Source organism: Podarcis erhardii, assembly GCF_964252035.2.
Source record: "Podarcis erhardii genome assembly, chromosome: 14".
In the NCBI taxonomy this organism is placed as follows: Eukaryota; Metazoa; Chordata; class Lepidosauria; order Squamata; family Lacertidae; genus Podarcis; species Podarcis erhardii.
The window spans coordinates 38,665,223-38,685,798 of record NC_138503.1 but is presented as its reverse complement, the minus strand read 5'-3'; the positions used below and the strand labels follow the sequence as shown (position 1 = coordinate 38,685,798).

Sequence of the window (20,576 nt, the reverse complement as noted above, 5' to 3'; positions counted from 1 at the left end):
TTTGGGGAAGCCATGACTGTTACAAGTGGTATGATACTTCCTGAAATGTAAAATGCAGATGGGGCCTAACTTGGAAGCGCCGTGGCAGTCATTTGCTGTTCCCCTCAGGCAAAATCTCTTGGGCCAAACCAGCTTCTCCCACAGCCATTTGAGCTCCCAAAGGTGACTAGCAGATCTAGGGCCTGTGACCCTTCATATGTTGTTGGGCTACAACTCCCATAATCCTTAACCACTGACCACGTTGGCTAGCGATGATGGGAATTGGGAGTCCCACAATGACAGGAAGGCTACAGGGGGCCCCATCCCTAATCTACCGGTAGGTCTTTCATAGTAGATATGGGGCCTTGCACAGCTCTCTGCAGCAGTCAGAAAGGTGCTCAATAAGTCTGTGCGCAAGCTCAAACACATCCACTCTGCTCCTCCTTTTCTTCAGCAAACCACAGAGTGGCACAGTTTTATGTCTGCACCAGCACTCGTGGTTTGTTTCTAAACAAAACAATAAACCTTGGATTCAGATCAACGGCTTGTTTGCAGCAAATCTAAACATAAGGCCACAATGCTAAGCCTGTCACTCTGTGGTTTGTTTCCCCACCAGAAAGTATGGTTTATGATAAGGGTAGGGGCCAAATGGAGAGTCCGCAGAATTCTCCACAGGCAACACCTCTCACCAGCCCAGCATTACACTTCCCTTAAGAGTTTTTGCCTTAAAATCTGGCATTGCCTCTGGGTTGCCCAGACACAGGATGGAGAGGGGAGTGCAAGTGTGTGCAGAAACCAGCCAACTGTACAAAGGTACAATTTACAACCGCTGGTTCACCATCATGTTATCATGATTAAAATGTATCTTGCATGATTTTAATAAGTTGGCAACCCTAATAAGCAGAAGCTCTAGGGCCAATTTTTTTATCTGGCCACCCAGTATGTTAATGTTTATAAGAGACATTTATGCTTAGGATATATTCACATATAATGCTTTTAAAAACATGTATCAAACTCCTTTACCCTACGTATTTTATCCTTTCAAAAGTTAAGTACAGTGGTACCTCAGGTTACAGACGCTTCAGGTTACAGACTCTGCTAACCCAGAAATAGTACCTCAGGTTAAGAACGTTGCTTCAGGATGAGAACAGAAATCGCGCGTCGGCAGCGGGAGGCCCCATTAGCTAAAGTGGTGCTTCAGGTTAAGAACAGTTTCAGATTAAGAATGGACCTCCGGAACGAATTAAGTTCTTAACCCGAGGTACCACTGAAAGTGGTTTTTAACCTAGTTGGATTGAAAACTTAAGTTATGAGCTTTGCACACTTGGGTAAGAAATAGTTCAAGTTTTAGCGACTGCTGAGCAACCAGAACAGATCAGTGACATCTGTGTATGTGTTCGTGTGTGAATAGGTTTCGGTTTTCCCCTCTTGCACAAGAGAGCCTTCATAACAAAAAGCAACAATTTTACAACCCAAGCCAAACAAAAAACTGCTGAGAGTGCTATCCCTGTGAACATGCAAGGCAAAGCCCAGAAACGAAAACCAACAAATGCCATCTTGGCAAGGAGAATGAAGTGCAAATAAATAATTTAGAAGCAAGCAGGAATTGCTCGATGTATTGTGATATTTACGGGCAGCGAGAGCATCTTCTTCATAAGGGTCTATTGTGTGTCATGTACAAAAACGGACAGTGCATGAAGCTGATCACACTGGAACCATACATAGGGGAAACAGCTAGATTAGAGGGCGGTCCCTTATGGAGGCACCACAGCTCATTGGGATGGCACATGCATAACATGGAGGAGATCCTGGGTTCAATCTCTGGCACCTCCAGTTTAGAAGGACCAGGCAAAAGGTAATAGAAAGGACTTCTGCGAGAGAACCTGGAGAGATGCTTGCAATCAGAATAGGCAACACTCTGCTAAATTGGCACCTGCTCTGACCTGGTGCAAGGTAGTGTCCTATGTTCCTATATAACCCGAAAACAACAACACACTAGCTTTCCATGCAATCAGCCACCTGCATTCTGAACATAAATAAAAAATCCAAAATAAAAACCAGAAACTTAGCAGCACATTTTGAAACATGTTTAGAGACAGGGATCTTTCCCTCTTCAGCCTCTCTTTTGCCAAGCTACATCCTGGATGCATATAAACCATCCATTTAAAGCAAGTTCCCCCCGCCCAAGAATCCTACGAACAACAATTTGTTAAGGGTGCTGGAAACTGTAGCTCGGTGACAGGGGAATTACAGTTCCTAGGACTGCTGTGTGTGCGTGCATTTTAAATGTACACAGCCAGTGACTCTCAAAATACTACATCACACCCAAAGTCTGCCTACATAAAATATACAATAGTATTCAGTCAATGTCACCCACCCCATTCTGCTCCCACACGTTCACCCATATACACAAACATCCACCATTCACCCAACCACTCCAATATGTCCCACTTGGTCACCAAGCACTATGTACAAATCATGGTGGAATCTGTGCAGGGTAAACCAATAGAAAAGATATTGCTTACAACACTAATGTCTCAAATCAAATGTAACTGATCTGTAGAAAAGTCCCCACAACCTGAGAAAAGAGAGAATGCACATACTTTTGTAAACCAAGAAAACTTTTAATAAAAATTATTCCTTTTATTAAAAAAGATACCTCACCATGCATGGATGGCTGCAAGAATTAGCCCACAAAGCTCTTCATTAGTTTTGCTATGGGGAAAGGTGGGTTATAAATGTGAAGAACTCTTTAAAAAAAATCCTCAGAACAAAAATCTGAAGTGAATGCTACTGCCCTGAGGATGCAAAAGATGTTAACTCAGACACGGAACGCATTAACAGACTCCCTTGCTCTTATTTAGCTTTCTCTTCTGTGCTTCTAAATCAGCAAGCGTAACAACTCCATAAAGCTTGACCTCACATTGATTTCCATAAAGGCCTCACAGACATATGCAGTAAAATCGTGGAGCTCTAAAGCTCTTCCTTTCTTGCCAGGAAAACTAATTTTTAAAAATCCCACCCACTCCCTACTTTTAAGATATCATAAGAATAACTACTGCATGTCAGTCCAACAGTACATCTTCCTCCAAAAGCCATTTCCAATTATAAACAATTCTATTATGGTAAGAATAATGTATGTTCTCCTCATGGGAGTCCAGCAGGGATGCAGCAAGGACTGCCACCCCCATGATAAACCATAATCCTCAGCTTTCATTTTTTTAAAAAAGGCTAAGTTTCTAGCATTTGTAGAACCTGAGATATGAGACAATCAAACTGTGATTAACCAGAAAAAGTCCCTTTGCATCTTTCAGGGTTTGACTCCCCCACCACAATGGGGGACCCCAAAAACAGTTCAAAGAAGGTTGAGCATTCCAAGTGTCCACACAACAGCAAGTGCCTGTAAATGGGGGTGGAATAAAAACCAGAAAGAGAAATGGAATGGAGTAGCCTGGAAATGGACACGGCTGCCTGCTACCCTAAACGGGAGTATGTCATACTTGCCATAATATTTTGTCGAAGTTTCCACTTGTAAACATCTAAAAGGTCTGTATCTGTATACAGTGGTGCCTCGCAAGACGAAAATAATCCGTTCCGCGAGTCTCTTCGTCTAGCGGTTTTTTCGTCTTGCAAAGCAACCCTATTAGCGGCTTAGCGGATTAGCGCTATTAGCGGCTTTTAAAGGCTTAGCGGCTTAGCGGCTAAGAGGCTATTAGTGGCTTAGTGGCTTAGAAAAAGGGGGGGAGCGAAAAAAATTGCAAGACTCGCAAGACGTTTTCGTCTTGCGAAGCAAGCCCATAGGGAAATTCATCTTGCGAAGTGCATCGAAAAACGGAAAACCCTTTTGTCTAGCGAGTTTTTCATCTTGCGAGGCATTCGTCTTGCGGGGCACCACTGTATTAAACTTAACTATGGTTTAACGGTGAACGTGCAGTGCTCTGGTACTCAGGGAGAAATTCACGGGTACTACACTCCTCCCCTGCTCCTGCTGAGATAAGTCATTTTTTGGTTTAACGTTTCATCCTAATCCAGGTTCATGGTTTGTTCCTCTCCAAACAAACCACAAGCTGTAGCCAAGACTTGTTCTTGGATTACTGCTTGTGGCTTTTTTAGGAGAGAGACAAAAACCACAAGACTAGGTCTGCAATGAGTCAGGATTTAAGGGCCAACAATTTTAGCCCTGTGCACCAGTACACTGTGTGTTCACTTTCAAACCATAGTTAAGCCCAATTATATTTTTAAAGTAGGGATGGGGCACCTCAGGTCTGCTGATGGGATGTGGCCCTCAGGACTTTCTCTCTGGCCCTCAGGACTCTCCCTAGACCACATGCTCTCCACAGCCACACCTTTCACCAGCCCAGATTTACACCCTCCTTGAGAGTTTTGAACTTGACCTTGAAATCTTATTATGCTTCTGGCTTCCAGAGAGATGTGTAAGTAAACTGACATCCGTTGCTTCACCCACTTTTGCTTCTGGCATATGGCCCCTAGAATGTGAAGGTGAAGAAAGGTTGCTCACCCCTGGTTTAAAGTGATGTGCAAACAAAGTCTGTGCCCTCCATCATCTTTTCTACAAAGACCAATCAAAGACTGCAGGTAGGGAAGCATGTTTTTTAAAAACCCTGCATACACTTCTGTCTCTTGTGAAATTGGTATTTCTCAGGGTCTGATTTGAGATTTTCCACATTTGGAAAGCTTCAAAATTACTACAATAAAAACAGTGGTACCTCGGGTTACAGACGCTTTAGGTTACAGACTGCTAACCCAGAAATAGTACCTCAGGTTAAGAACTTTGCTTCAGGATGAGAACAGAAATCGCGGGGTGGCAGTGTGGCAGCAGCGGAAGGCCCCATTAGCTAAAGTGATAGCTCAGGTTAAGAATAATTTCAGGTTAAGAACGGACCTCCAGAATGAATTAAATTCTTAACCCGAGGTACCACTGTACTGCAAAAAAAGAGTAAAAGTAATATGTCCGCCAACTATAGCTTGGCATCAGTTGTAGAATGACAATGCAAGGTTAACCTCATACAAAGAACACCTGCAAAGCAGCCACAAACTTTGTGATACTGCTATACATTAAGTATCGAAAGATGGAAAAATTATGAGGGCATAGCCACCTGCATGCCTAAGCAATTTGATGCTACTTAGGAATTGGAAATTGTGGGGGTTTTCCCTTCCAATAGCTAAAATGTAAGGCTGCAAAAAAAAAAAAAAACATTTGCTCTGGGAGCTTCAACTTTGGACATGGACCAACAAATTGAAACTGAATGCAGACAAGATGGAGGTTTCATATTTCTGAGTTCCAGAACCCTGAATCTGGACCAGTAGCCAGGGCACATCTTTCAAAACTGGTGCCATATGGTGGTGGTAGTCAGCTATGGACATGGTTGCATCCTTCTGGAAGGGAACAGGTCCATAGCTTGGGATTCCTACTTGATCCGACATTGCCCCTGGAAATTCAGGTAGCCTCTACAGCTAGGAGTGCCTATTTCCAGCTATGGCTGGTTTGCCAGCTTTGGCCAGTTTTGGACAGAGATGACAACTCGGCCACTGTACTCCATGCTCTGCTAACCTCCACATTAGACTACAGTTTCCCATGTACTTTGGGAGTATGCAAAAATGCAGGATGCCAGTCCCACAGCCGAGTTGTCCTTTCCCTGTTCGTCATTTTTGACAGTGTAATGATTTGGAACAGCTTTGGCAAACAATGAATGCCCCCATCATTGGTTAAAAGCAGGCGTGGGGCACATCAGGGCTGGGGAACAAATGTGGCCCTCCAGGCCTCTCATAACTGGCCCTCAGAACTCTCCCCAAACCACACCCCTCATTGGCCCAGCTTTGCACACTGAGTGTTTTTGCCTCACTGGAATAGGTTCTTGAACTCTGATCAAGACACATAAAATGTATTTGATAGAAAGTACACATGAATCCCCTATCTCCATTCATTCTCTGTACTTCTCAGTAGTAACTCGTTAATCCTTAGCCACCTCTTCTCTCATCTGAAAGCACCTTCAGGCCTGATCCAGCCAAAATTCAGGACATCCTATGTCCCACTGATTCCCACAAGAGACTGCAATTCTAGGACAGTTGCCTAACAGCAAGGCCCATTGAATAGAGCGGGACTTACTTTTGAGTAAACAGTCATAGGGTTGTACTGTTACAAAACCCCACTCTTTCTCTCACTAAAAACAATGAAATCTTTAAACAGCACAATCCTATGTCTACTCAGATATAAATTCAACCACTGAGTTCAACTTTGGTTGGATTGTGACTCTAATAGTTTTGATCTCTCCTTCTATGGAAGATAATAACCATTAAAAATATGAAAAGGCCATGGTTCTCAGGATGGGGAGGGGAAATCTGATGAGCTGTTTCTAATTTAGATAAGATTAAAGGAATTGTATGAATATGCCTGGGATTAAACAGCTGGCAATGCACATCACTGACAAAAGTGCTTTTATATAAATACCAAAGAGAATTATTTTGTTCTCATTCTGTTTCAGGCTTCTTGTACATCAGTTCACAGCTGCCCCATCTTGGTCCTTGCCACACTGCCATGTAGAACCATAGAATCATAGAACTGGAAGCAACACTGAGGGTCAGAAGAAGCAACACTGAGGGTCATCTGGTAGTCTTTTCCGTTGTCCCACAGCTCTTACCATCAGAAAGTTCTTCCTAATGCTTAGTCAAAATCTCCTTTATTTAAACTTGAATCCATTGGTTGAATTCCTACCCTCCAGAGCGGGAGAAAGCAAGCTTGCTGCATCTTCCACATGACAGCCCTTCACAAATTTGAAGATGCCTATCATATCACCTCTCAGTCTTCTCTTCTCCAGGCTAAACCTAACCAACTCCCTCAACCATTCTTCATATGACGTGAACTCCAGACCCCTTATCATAGTCATAGAATCATAGACATGTAGCTGGAAGGGACACAAGAGTCATTTAGTCCAACCCCCTGCAGTGCAGAATCCTCTCGGTCGTCTTTTCTGCACACTTTCCAGCTTGTCAACATCCTTCTTAAACTGTGATGTGATGCCAGAAGACCAGGCATCAGCCCAAAGGACCAAAAAAATGGCCTGACAATTGATGTAAGGGAAAGAGGCATCCGAGGCTGATGATGCAAAGAGAATTTGCCCTCCAGCTGGACTGTATCCTTGGCATAGAAAACTCCCGACCTCCCAGCTCTAGTGGGCCTCCTCAAATTAAAACATCAAGGAAAGCGCACTCTAAAAATAACAAGTGGGACCCACAACAAAACGTTGCAGCATTGAATACTCCCACTTGAGATTCCAGGGGTTCCATTCCATCTGTCCCCCTCCACAGTCAATCAGCATTCTATGGCCACTGAGCATGCTCAGTCTTCTTTAGGCTGCTTTGGGGTGGGCAGAGGCTCCTCCCTCAAGGCTTCCCCCCTCAAAAATATATTTTGCACTTCTAGAAACTTGGGGCAGGTGTAGAGAACCTTGGGCCCTCCAGCTGTTGCTGAACTACAATGACTATTGTCCCTGGCCCGTTGGCCATGTTTGCTGGAGCTGATGAGAATTGTAGTTGCTGAATATCTGAAAGATTACAAACTCCCCTCACCTGCATTAGGGTTTCCCTCATTCTGCTGCTTCAGAGGCATTCTTATATACAGATGGGTGGCCATTTTGGCTACAGAAGCAGATATACCCTTAGAGCTAGAAATTAAGAACCAGGAAAAAAATGAGCATATGTTTAAGACCAGGAATTGGTTTTCCATACTAGAACTGAGTTCATAATTCTTTCCACACAAAAATCCAGTCATTGTCTCCCACCTAAAAAAACTCTCTTTGGATGTGTACACACTATACCTTTAAAGCACATCTGAAGCACATTATTTCCCTCAAAGAACCCCACAGAGTTACAATTCCCAGAAACCCTTAACAAACTTCAGTGCCCAGAATTATTTGAGGGAAAGAATGTGCTTTGACTGTGCTTTCAGTGTATAGAGTGTATACAGCCTTGTTTCAGTATCTTCCATTCCTGGGTAAGGTGATTGAGAGAGCGGTTGCTGAACAGCTTGGTAGGTTTCTGGATGAAACATCGGCCCTGGATCCATTCCAGTCCGGCTTCCGCGCTGGTCATAGGACCGAGACGGCTCTGGTCGCCCTAACAGATGATCTCCGCAGGCAGCTGGATTGAGGCGGGTCGGGGCTGCTGATTCTTCTAGACCTGTCAGAAGCCTTCGACATGGTCGATCACGAACTCCTGGACCACCGCCTTGCCGACGTTGGGATTCAGGGCACAGTCCTTCAATGGCTGCGCTCGTTTCTCTCTGGTCGGGGACAGAGGGTGGCGCTTGGGGGAGAACTGTCATCGCGCCACTCCTTGGTGTGTGGAGTGCCTCAGGGTGCGATTCTCTCCCCGGTGCTTTTTAACATCTTTATGCGCCCCCTCGCCCAGCTTGTCCGGAGTTTTGGGCTGGGTTGCCATCAGTATGCCGATGACACCCAACTCTATCTGTTGATGGATGGCAATCCTGACTCGGCCCCAGACACACTGACCAGATGTCTGGAAGCTGTGGCTGGATGGTTACGTGGGAGCCGGTTGAAGTTAAATCCTTCAAAGACAGAGGTCCTCTGGCTGGGACGGGGCGATATGGGATTGAGGGGGCAACTCTCATCTCTTGCGGGGGTGCAATTAGTGCCAGCACCGTCCGTTAAGAGTTTGGGTGTAATGTTCGATACCTCCCTCTCTATGGAGGCGCAGATTACAGCTATAACAAAGGCAGCATTTTTTCATCTCCGCCAAGCTAAGCAGTTGGCTCCTTATCTCTCTCGCCCTGACCTAGCCACTGTGATCCACGCGACGGTCACCTCCAGACTGGATTATTGTAACTCGCTCTATGTGGGGCTATCCTTGAGACTGACCCAGAAACTCCAGCGGGTGCAGAATGCCGCGGCGAGACTCCTTATGGGGTCTTCGCTGCAAGATCACATTCATCCGGTACTATACCAGCTGCACTGGCTCCCGGTGGAGTACAGGATCAGGTTTAAGGTGCTGGTTTTAACCTTTAAAGCCCTATACGGCCTAGGACCCTCGTACCTACGGGACCGCCTCTCCTGGTATGTCCCACAGAGGAACTTACGGTCTGCAAATAAAAACATCTTGAAGATCCCAGGCCACAGAGAGGTTAGGCTGGCCTCAACTAGAGCCAGGGCCTTTTCGGCCATGGCTCCAATCTGGTGGAACGCTCTGTCACAAGAGACTAGGGCCCTGCGGGACTTGACATCTTTCCATAGGGCCTGCAAAACAGAGCTCTTCCACCAGGCCTTTGGTCAGGGCGCAGCCTGACCCCCCTCCTCTGGCAATCTGCACAGAATTTTGCTTATTGGTTGCCATAAATTTGATTTTAATTAATTTTTATAATGAAATGTTTTTAGAATCTTTGGATTATGTTGATTGTTGTTAGCCGCCCTGAGCCCAGCTTCGGCTGGGGAGGGCGGGATATAAATAAAATTATTATTATTATTATTATTATTATTATTATTATTATTATTATTATCTTAATTGAGGAAGGAGAGAAATGTTTTTTTAAAAAACAACTTTGATTATTTTTACTTAGTATTACATTTATATCCAACTTCCCTTCAAGAAGCTCAGGGTGGTGTGCAACTTGAGTGGGTCACCTCATGCTTGGGGGCCGGATGGGGCTCTCCAGGCCTCTCTATCTAGCCTTAAGAATTGTCCCAAGGCCACATCCCTTTGCACCCAAGTCTATTTTTGCCCAGCTGGAATTTGCCTGATATTGCTTCTTTACTTACCTGGATGGAAGATAGAAGGGGGTGTGCATGTGTGTAGAAACTAGGCTACTGTACAACGGTAAAATCTACATTAACTTCTCCCCCCACTTTTGCCCATGCCCACCACTGACATGCAACCCTTGGAAGGTTGCCCAGAAGAGAATGCAGCCTTCAAACTAAATAATAATAATCCCCCAACCATAGTGTATACAGTTCTCCCCCCTCTCCATTTTATACTCATAATAACCCTGCAAAGTAGCTTCAGCTGAGAGACAGCAACTGGCTCAAGGTCACCCAGAGAGACTTGGGGATTAGAACCCTGGTCCACCAGGCCCTAGTCCAACACTCTAACCACTAGGCCACACTGGCTGTTGTTGCTGCTGTTAAAAAAATGGGAGTCAAAAGGACTTGCAAATCTACAGCAAATCACTAAGAAATCAACCAAGAGCAATTCCAGTCCTGCCACACCAGCCAATAACAAGCAGAGCAACTTTGGCACTTGGGTCCACTTCCATGGCATTTACAAACACCCCCTTTGCACCACACAAGGGCGGGAATTAAAGATAACAGAGGCTGGCACTTCCAGGGCCTAGCAATGTGCCACACAAGCCTCCCCTCCGCTCCTTTCACCAACAAATGGTTGGCCGGATGGAGAGGAAGAGATTGCCCAGAGGGCAAACTGAACTTCTGGGAATTAAAAACTAGAAAAAACAGAAAAACAGGGGAGAAGCCAGCAGGGTGATTTTCTGGGGTCTAGCGATAGATTTATCTCATCTTGGCACAGGAATTGGTGTATGAGTAGCAGAGGTACATGGCTGGTTGCCAAGGGCTGATGGAAAGGGGAGGCAGGTGGGCACAGCTATCCTAGGCCCACCTTCCCCCAACCTGGTGACCTCCAGTTGTTTTGGACTACAAATCCCATCAGCCCCAGGGAAAAGTGTTGATGGGAGTTGTGGTCCAAAGACAAATGGGAAGCACCAGGCTGGGGAAGACTGGCACTAGGATACAAAAGGGAGAGAGATAATAAGGACCCGGACAGGGACAAGGTCCCAACCAATAGGGCAGACTATTTTAGGGAGGGGATCAGGAGGAACAGTAGGTAATTTACTTGGTGGGGATGGGTGGCAGGTTGCAAAGGAAAGTATTTTGCACACAGCACTCCATGGAAAGTATCCCTGCAGCATTTTCACTGCATTGGATCTTTGCTTCACCTCCCTCCACCCATCCCACTCAGGACGGATTCCGACTTGTCTCCTGGAGTCTAGTAAAAGAAACCTGGGTGTCGACAAGGACTCCCCTCTGTCCCCTTTCCCATTTCAATAAACTTAATCCACAGAGCTCCAATGCATTTGCCAGATTCCAGTGGGCTACTCCTTTGCTCCTTTCCCCCTGTTCTTTAGCCAAGACAGAACAAGCCATGGCTTATTCCTAACCCTTTCTCATGTTTGTTTGTTTTTAGGAGCCCAGCAAAGGCTCTACAGAACATTTCATCCTCCTGGAGAATCTGCTGCAGCTAAGCAGGTCCTGGATCTGTCCTTTGGATGGCAAATCCCATGCAGCTGCAGAATAATAGTAACACTACTACTGCTACTAAAAATAATAATAATCCACTATTAGTAGGTGATGAATCCCAAGTACAATCCACATGAGCTGGGCCTGAGCTCCAGAAAGCCATCCTCCTGCCCAGATCTGGGCCACGGCAACACCACTCTTGCCTATGAGGCTGCTCGGGAGCAGGAGGGCTGCGTCGGCCCTGGTGGGTCCTCGCCTGGGCTTGGCCCAGCGCTGCGCCCTAGTTGCGCGCGCCGCGGCCTCTCCGCCCCCCACCCCCACCCTTCCCCCGCTGCAGGCGCGTCGCCCGCAGGGGTCTCCCCCTCTCTCTGGGGCTCACCTCCTCGGCCTGCTTGCGCAGCGCCTTCTCCCGCTCGTACTGCGTGAGCAGCTGCTCGTTGTCCTCGCGCAGGAGCTCCAGCTCCACCTCGTGCTCCTGGTTGTCGGTGAGCACCGAGTCGAGGTTCTCCAGCACCGTCACCACCAGCGGCATCAGCTCCTTGACCACCTCCTCGTCGTAGCAGCGGATGAGGCGCTCGAACTCGCGGTAGATGCTGTTGGCCAGGCCCGACACCCGCTCCGACATCACCGAGCCCGAGCAGTAGTCGTCGCCCGGGTAGCCCCCGACGCCGCCATCGTCCAGCTGGATCTCCAACATCTTGGCGCCGCCGCCTCCTCCTCCTCCTCCGCTGACCCACGAGCCCCGCGCCGCGGATAGAAGGCGCTCCCACCGACAGCGGCACCTGCTCCGCCGGCTTGCAGAAGATGGATGGCGGCGGCGGTGCTGATGCTGCTCCTGCGCCTCCCGCTTCGGCCTCCGCCTCCCCAGCGCTCGGCTCGGCTCTGCCCAACGTCGCTTGCCCTGCGCCACTGGCCACTCCCGTTGCCGTCGCCTCTCCTCTCCCTGCCTTGCGCGCACAGGCGCATCAGCACCAGAGACGCCGCTGCGGCCAGGCTGCTAGTGGGAGGCGGGGGGGGGGGGAGGGACGGAGAGAAGGAAGAAAGGTGGGTTTACAATCGGATTTCCCGTGCGCATCCCTCCTTCCTTCGCTCCAATATGGATTAGGTTTTCATCGTTACTAGGCTGGCATGAGCTGTGGCCGTATTTATAATTGGGGAGGGGGCGCGCAGATCCAGAATAATGCTGCCGCACAGCTCTCTTTGCGACGGCAAAGGACAGGGGGAAATGAGGACTAGCCTGCTTGCTATTTTTTAAAATACAAATAAAAATCCGTGAGCCTGTATAATATTTAATTGGTTACATTTTAGGTACACGGCATAATATCCCCAAACTCCCATTTACTGAGCTGCAAATGAGATACGGATTTGGAAGAATCACCACCTAATACTCACTAAGTAAGCTTCATTCAGCCTGGTAGGATTTGCTTCGGAGTGGACACAGGATAGATTGCTATGAAGATCATTCTGTGGGTGAATTTATCCCTGCAGGGATGAAGTTGGGCATTATTATTATTATTATTATTAAAATGCATTGTAGAATTCCTATGCATTACATTTCTGATCAGTACAGTCAAGTCCACTTTCGTAAATCAGGAGCGTAAGCAGTGCATAAAACCATATTATATAGTTGTTTAAAGGGGGGGGGGTATAAATTCTGTAAGTATATAAATAATCATTTCAGCCATAGAATTCATGCATTACAACACATTTTAATGACTCCACAAGAAAAACCCAGTTGCAAAATATTTCCATCTGATAAACATATAAACAGGTCCCAATGTGTGGTCGGGTCTTCCATATGCTTTATTAAGGATGCTTAATGCCTTCAGAGAGACAAATGAGGCTGAACCCCGTATGAAAATAATAATCTCTAACCTAGAATCCCTTCCACTAAATCTAATGTGTGTGAACTGGTTGTAATTACTCAGTGAAAGTTGAAAGCCACTCTACACATCTTCAGAGGTAACCTGCCCCCTGCTTTTTAACTTTTTGTGTCTCATATCTGAGTTTCTGCATTGGAAGCAAATTGATACATAGTTCACTTGATGGAGATATTTTGGTCTCCATCAGACAACCTCTTTATTGCAGATTCATCCTGATTTGCTTGCCCAAAATATATGTGGAGGTTAGATAATTTCTGATTTTTATTGAAAATTCAGTCTGATTTGTTTGTAGGAAGGTTACATAAAAATTATTGTTATTAATTACCCATCCTTCACTCTAAGTTTCTAGAGAAGACTACAACAATTAAAACACAATGTTAAAAACAGTTAAAAACAACTTACAAACACACAAAAATAAGGTGGGCAGTCATGCTGACCTGCTTATAGGACATTTGTACAGCTTCCCACTAATTGTTCATTCATTAAACACTTTTTAATGCAATTCACTTTCACTTTGCTAACCGCAAAAAGTCCATCCTTCCTTAAAAGTGGATTTATTGTGTGACAGATGACTTAATTCCACTTTGATTTCACAAACTACAATTCCCCGTGTATGCATGAATCCTTCCCACAAATACTGTCAGTCTGGAGACATCATATGATCAATCCACCTCTTAAATGCCCTCAGCCACTGGTGTGAGCATGGTGTGAGCATTCATCTTCCAACCAGACCCTACTTCACATCCCAATATGTTTGCTGCAATATGTTTCTCCAACTTCAGCTGGTGTGTCATTTGTGCCATTTCCCAGAGAAGACAGGCCAGGCCTTGATCATTCATGTTTTAGGAACCCCTAATACAGACTACTGTGATGTGCTGTTTGTGGGACTGCCCTCAAAAAAAGAACTGGTAACTTCAGATGCTGCAAAATGCCAGATACAGTGGTACCTTGTGGTTAGGAACCGTTTTGGATTACAACCATGTCACACCTGGAAGTTTATGTCCCTTTTTTTGGATTACAACTCCCCTTTTTTTATTACAACCCATTTTTGGGGGGGATGCCCAACTGGCGAAAGCGCGCCTTGGGTTACAACCTGTTTTGTTTTACAACTGGACCTCCGAATGGATTATGGTTGTAAACCAAGGTACCACTGTAGCTGCCTACATTTGGTCAGTCAGAGCATATTACTGTGGTGCTGTTGGATCCATACTGGCTGACATTTCAATTATACTCTCAATTTACCTTTATTTTTATTTATTTTAATGCCTTCTATTAAAATAACTATAATAACGTATTAAATCTTCATGGTACCGACAATAATAACAAATATAATAGGAAGACCAAGAGTAACAGAAACTACAATAGCTTAAGGAAAACACTAATGACCAAGCTTTACATTTAAGAAAGTATTGTAAAACTAACTGCACACCACAGAAATCACTCTGTTTTACTTTGTTATTCTGTCACCTACATATATTCATTACATTCAGTCATATAGTTATATCTTAATTTGTTTTGACTAATGAGCCACTTTAACTATAACTAGTGTATATTTCCCCTGATCATGTGTTGGGATTGACTGTATCTTTACCTTAGTATTCCAATAGATAATTCTACAGGCTCAATTTACCTTTAAAGCCTTAAGAGAGAAATCAAGGAATCATAGAGAAGGAAGGCTACTGAAGGCATCTTGATCAAGACCCTCCCCCAACCCCCCAAAATAAACCCTGTATCTGGCACTGCCATTTCCCATTCAAAATCCTTCTATGCAAGGTCACATTAATAGCCTTCTAGGTCACTTAACACTGACAAAAAATACACATTTCCTAGTTGCGTGACTTAGGTATATACCTCTGTGTATACCTCTGTTTCATATAACAGCAACCAAAACTGTGAAGCAAACAATAAAATAAAGAGCATCAGCTGAGAGATTCTCTGTGCCATCTCTGGAAAGATCAGGAGTAGCATGTCAAGGGCCCTGCAATAAAATCCATCCCCCAACCTCTCTAATGACTAATCAATGAGGCATTAGAAAGATTTGGGTAGAGTTGTAATGTGAGCTTCAGTGTTCTGGTCTGAGAAAGGAAAAGGGAATGAAGAGAGAGGCAGAAGCTTGCAAGAAATCTCAGGAGAGATCTCTTAGTTGCTCCTAATAGCACTCTAAAACATATTCTATTCAAGACAAGGGATGGATCTGCCTAGAGCTATGCAGAAGGGATGTCTGAGCCCTGCTTTTTTAGATGTCAGGCTGTCTGCTGTAAATCTCTAGATTAAATTTATTGTAAAGAATATGGGAGGATGCTTTTCTTGCTCCTCCCAAGTGCCCCAAATGAACATGGTCACCGAAGAAAGGAATTTGAATTTGTTGCATTTATTTTTGGGGACTCAATACTACTTAACACAATAAAAAAATTAATCTTTAAGTAAGTTACATAAAAACAATCCAGGTGCAACATTTAATAAAATTTCTTTAAAACTACAGAAAAATGGAATCAAAACACAACTGTATATCGTAAATAAAACTGAGCAGTGTACAAAACAAAAAATAGATAATACGAATTTGGGTCCAGAAATAGTTGCGCAGAAGCGATTGTGACCCTTGTGTTCTTGAGCCCTGCTATATGGACCTCTTACTCAGGCTGGGCGTTTGTCTAGGTGATTATTATCCCTTCTGGCTCTGTCTTTGCCTTCTTGTTCTTTTTTATTTTTATTTTATTCAAAATTAAAATAAAACATATTATCCAGAAACATATCATCCTTATTTCCCCCCCCCATTTTTCCTCCCCCTCCCACACAAAACCCACCCACCCCCCGACTTCTCTCAGTTCCAGTTTTTGGTTTCTCTGAGACTGCTGTTTTCTGCATGTTACTTTACCTTCTTGTTCTACCTCTCCAGCTTGATTCTCAGTTCCAGCTGAAAGGCTGCTTTCAGCTCAGCCCTGACCAGGATCAAGCTGGCAATGGGTTCTCTATAATTTGTTACAAATCTTCACTCAGCTTGTGGCTGTTATTATAAAGACCTTCCCTTGAGCTTCTTTTTATAGAGCAGCATGTTCCTCCTGGTCTTATCAGACAGGGAAGCCTCCACAGAAGCTGTTAAATAACACCGTGGACAACTATAGCCATCACAGAAGATTTCTTTATGCCAGTATTGTACTGTATTGAACTAATTACCAGCACACTTATGGCAGCAATGGTGCCACAAAGCTCTTAGGCAATTTTGTTTTCTGCTTGCTTATTTATGCCCCCTTGTTTTTGTTTTTCGCTGGAAAAGTTTCTACATCCACTAATTTCCTCTCAGATAAATAAATGTGCTAAAGAAAGAAAGAAAATATTTTTCTGGTGCTACCAGTGTGACTATGGATTGGCAGCAGTTCATCTAGATCTCCTTCATTTCCCAGATATTGGCCAATAGAGGATGTTAGCTCATTCTTCAGTGGAAAAATCTCCCAGAGCAGGTAGCCTAAATAGTATCAATGACAAACAAAACAGTCCCTGCCTATAAGCTTACAAGCTAAAGGGCATAACACAAAAGGAAAGAGGAATACAAGCAAACTCAGGCACCTGTTCCTAAAATTATTCCAAAGTTCTTAAGATGGCCAGCTTGACTTCTGGGAGACGATGACCCAAACGGAGCTTGGTTCACACTTGAGCTGATGGGTGCTTCCTGTTTCTATACCTCCTGTAGCCTGATAGAGTAGGCAAGGGAAAAGAGGGACCCGATTGACCTGGTCTCTTGACAGAGCCAATGCAATGAGCCCACAAGCCTATCTTTTCCTCTGCTGTAGCCTGGTAGAACTATATAACAGCACAGTGCATTTATAGGATGGATGTAAGCAGAAGTAAGGTCCCTGTACCCCAGAACTGAAGGTGACTAGAAACAGGGATCATTACTCCTGATGTCTATGCTGATTTGTTTTTGGGTTTTTTTGCCTTTCCTAAACAGCGTTTGCATGGTTTTCTAGTGTGTGTTTTTAAACAAAACCAAAAAAAAAATGCAAAACTGATTTATTATAGCCATTATGATTACACTTATACCCCACCATTCTTCCATGATATAACTTAAGGCAGCATCCAGGGGTCTCTCAGACAGTTTCCCATGCAGGTAATGGGCCAGATCTAGACCTACTTACTTTCAGCAAGGTGGCTACAACATGTGCCTTCAGACAATATCCTGGCACCAAGAATACTGCATTCAGTGTCTGCCTGGATTTTCCTAGTGCAAGGTCCTGTTCTGATCAGATCCACCTCTTTCCACAAACTCTACATGGCTGGACAGCTCCCTTGCTGCCTTAGCAGCCTTGCCTTGGGTTCTTGCCCTGTTGGACAGCTCCCCTGCCTTGCAAGCAGATGGGGAATCAGAACCTCACAGCATCAGGAGTGATGATTCTAGCCTGCAAGAGTACAACCCACTTCCCAATTGCTTCTTGAAGAAATCCACGCAATTGGGAACCCCGTGCTGCTTTCTTAACGTGTAGCTTTACACGTAGGGCAGCTTCTAAATACAACAGAGACACAACAGAGGCACGGAAGGATGAGCGATGACATCATCTGGCTAGAGCTCTCCTTGCCGATGAGCTATGATGCGTGAAATGACACAGGGAGAAGCGATTGCTCAGTTGGGGGCTGTGCAATATTTAAGCAGGTCTGGGGTTGACAGAGGAAAGCTTCCCTCACAGCTGCTCCGCCTCCTTTCACTAGCCTTGCTTCACCCACTGGGGCCCTGAGATGCAGAATGTGAGTCATCAGACCAGGATGAAACAACAAATAAGCAGCATCCATCTCCAGGAACAAGGCAGAGCAGAGATGGGGGAATTCCCTCTTGAAAGAGGAGGAGGAGGAGGAGGAGGAGAAGAAGAAGAAGAAGAAGAAGAAGAAGAAGGGTCACATGGAATTAATAATAATAATAATAATAATAATAATAATAATAATAATATCTTTATTGTCATTGCCCCCTCTCAGGGACAACGAAATTACTTGGCTGCTCCATCCACCCAGATAGGGCACTCCACTCAAAATCATTGGAATAAAAAAATTGGAATATGTTTGTGGGAAATCAATTTAGTTAGCAGAATGCTGGTGTTCCTGCTTTCCCCAGTTAAAAAAAGTTAACTACATAACTGGGCTTTGTGTTTCTTTAAGGCTGGCATGGAATTCACAAGGATCCTTTGTTAATCAAGGTTGGCAAAAAAAGAGCACGTGTTGCAGGGAGTTGTGGCACTGTTGTTGCTTCTTGTTGTATATTTGTATCTTGCTTTTCCTCACAGGAGCTCAAGGCTGTGTACATTGTCTTTTTATTTTCACAACAGCCCTATGAGGTAGCCTAGGCTGAAACTGCACAAACTTGGATTTTTTATTTTTTGCATTTTTGTTATTTATCAGAGGTGGTGGTGGTATTTTACTGCATTTATTAAGACCATAAAAATGTTGCAGTTAAAGCAGTAGGTGGGGCTACTTTTCTGCCTTCATGCATGTTTATTTTGCTTTATGTGATCTGTAAATGACATATATTTGTATCTTGCTTTTCCTCCCCTCTTCCCTTTTTATCTTTGGAACAGCCCTGTGAGGTAGGCTAGGCTACATTAACAATGTTCTTAAGCAATTCTTGCCAATATATTTGGGGGGAAGGGATGCAGGGCCCCAATCCACATACAGTGGACCAGGACCAGGCAGTCCTGTTGGCATGTGGAACCTTTGGCCCATCAGAAATTGAACTACAACTCCTATTGTCCCTGGCCATTGGCTATATTTGCTTGAGCTAATGGGGGTTGTAGTTCAGCAACAGCTGGAGGGCCAAATATTTCTGTTTTAAGGTAAGGACCAGATTGGTTTGCACCACCTATTGAATTCTACAACCAGGGACTTAGTTGGAACTTCATTGGAACCTGCTACATCAGATTTCTGCATCCAATACTAAGTCTTTTGGTTGTAGAATTCAGATAGGGGGTGCAAATTAATAAGGCCTTTTAGAACAAAGAAACACAGGGACTAGATATGTACGTAGTGAACTTTTCTTCACTACAATAATGTTCCAAAGGATAGAGAGGGCACAATTAAAGGATTTAAAGGGAATTAAAAACACCCACCATGCCCTAGCAGAGCATTCTTAAACAGCTTCATTGAATTATCATCATCACAGGGGCTCTGTAAATGCTGTAGTCAATCCAAGCTCCATGTAAGCCAGTGGAGGATGGTCCTTTAGGGAGAATGGGTTACTACCCCACCAGCCTCAGTCTGTCCTCAGCCAGTCCCTACTGGCCTGTCCTCATATTTGCAACCAGTCAGTGGGTGGCTCTGCCTGTCATTGGCTCTGGCGCCACCTAGTGTTGGTCTTCCCACCTCTGCTGTATTATTCCCAATGGGCACCAGCCACCACCGATCTAATACCTTGTCCGGAAATTGTGTAATGGAGGTGGGAAGGGAAGTCTACATGCAGAGGGTCATTCACTGTAGAACAACTGGAATTGAATATAAGTAACGTAAAATATTGAAAATTGTAAAATTGTAAACTGTTAATGACGTAACAAGGAATCATTTGACTTGTCAGTTATCCCATCGCCTTTGCACTCATTGGCCAGAATGCTGGAAGCCTGGAGTAAATCTATTTAATAGAGAACATCAATTTGGCATAGTGCTTTGATGCTCTTCTTTATATTTCCAAAAGTAAAAGGGGCAGACACAGGAACTGAAAAAGATATAGATGTTTGAATATCATCCATGCCCCCCAACATTTCATGGATGAAAATAGGAATGTGCTTGCAACAACCCTGCCCTCATATCAATGATGACTTAAGGAGCCACCCCCCCCTTCTACATTTTGAATGATTTTGATTCACGTGCTGGATGGTATATTAATTTACTTTGCAAGATCCTCGCAAGCTATTGCTGTTAAAGGCAAGATGTTGGTTGCTCTTTGGGTAAAGATCTACTACCAGGAAAGACAGCACCTTTTCCAGGATAGCCTGATATCCTTCCAACTTCCTCTTCAGGAGTACATAGGGCACCATTATTTCTGTTCATTTTTTGTTGGTTTTTTTAAAAAGAGATAAATTGTTTTGTTTTTTTAATCCAGTTCACATTTAGTTCATTTGTTTTGCTTGAAAATGTTGTTTAGCTGCTGTTGCTTAATTGTAAGTTGTAAATGGAAACTGGAAATTGCTTTATTTAATGGTTGCATTGATAATTATTTTATGTTTTATTTTATACTTTTATTTTTTTTTATTTTGTGTGATGACAACATGCCCTGAAAGGCAGGCTAGAAATCTATCCAATAAATCAGGCATAGGCAAACTCAGCCCTCTAGATGTTTTGGGACTACAACTCCCATCATCCCTAACTAACAGGACCAGTGGTCGGGGGTGATGGGAGTTGTAGTCCCAAAACATTTGGAGGGCCGAGTTTGCCTATGCCTGCAATAAATATATCCAATAACCCT

General features: G+C 44.4%; 1 protein-coding gene across 14 annotated transcripts in view; it reads right to left on the bottom strand.

Annotated features, from left to right (window-relative positions):
- The window catches only part of MAPK8IP3 (mitogen-activated protein kinase 8 interacting protein 3), a 72,136-nt gene extending 59,923 nt beyond the window's left edge, over window positions 1-12,213 (bottom strand). For 11 of the 14 annotated variants that reach the window (XM_081839544.1, XM_081839556.1, XM_081839545.1 and 8 more), the window contains exon 1: window positions 11,638-12,212. In XM_081839544.1, the coding sequence (XP_081695670.1) occupies window positions 11,638-11,955 (318 nt within the window). In that variant the 5' untranslated portion in view covers window positions 11,956-12,212. Of the gene's footprint in view, window positions 1-11,637 lie in introns of all 14 variants that reach the window. The other 3 variants (XM_081839552.1, XM_081839554.1, XM_081839557.1) reach the window with 1 other exon arrangement.
- Window positions 12,214-20,576: the final 8,363 nt, after the last annotated feature.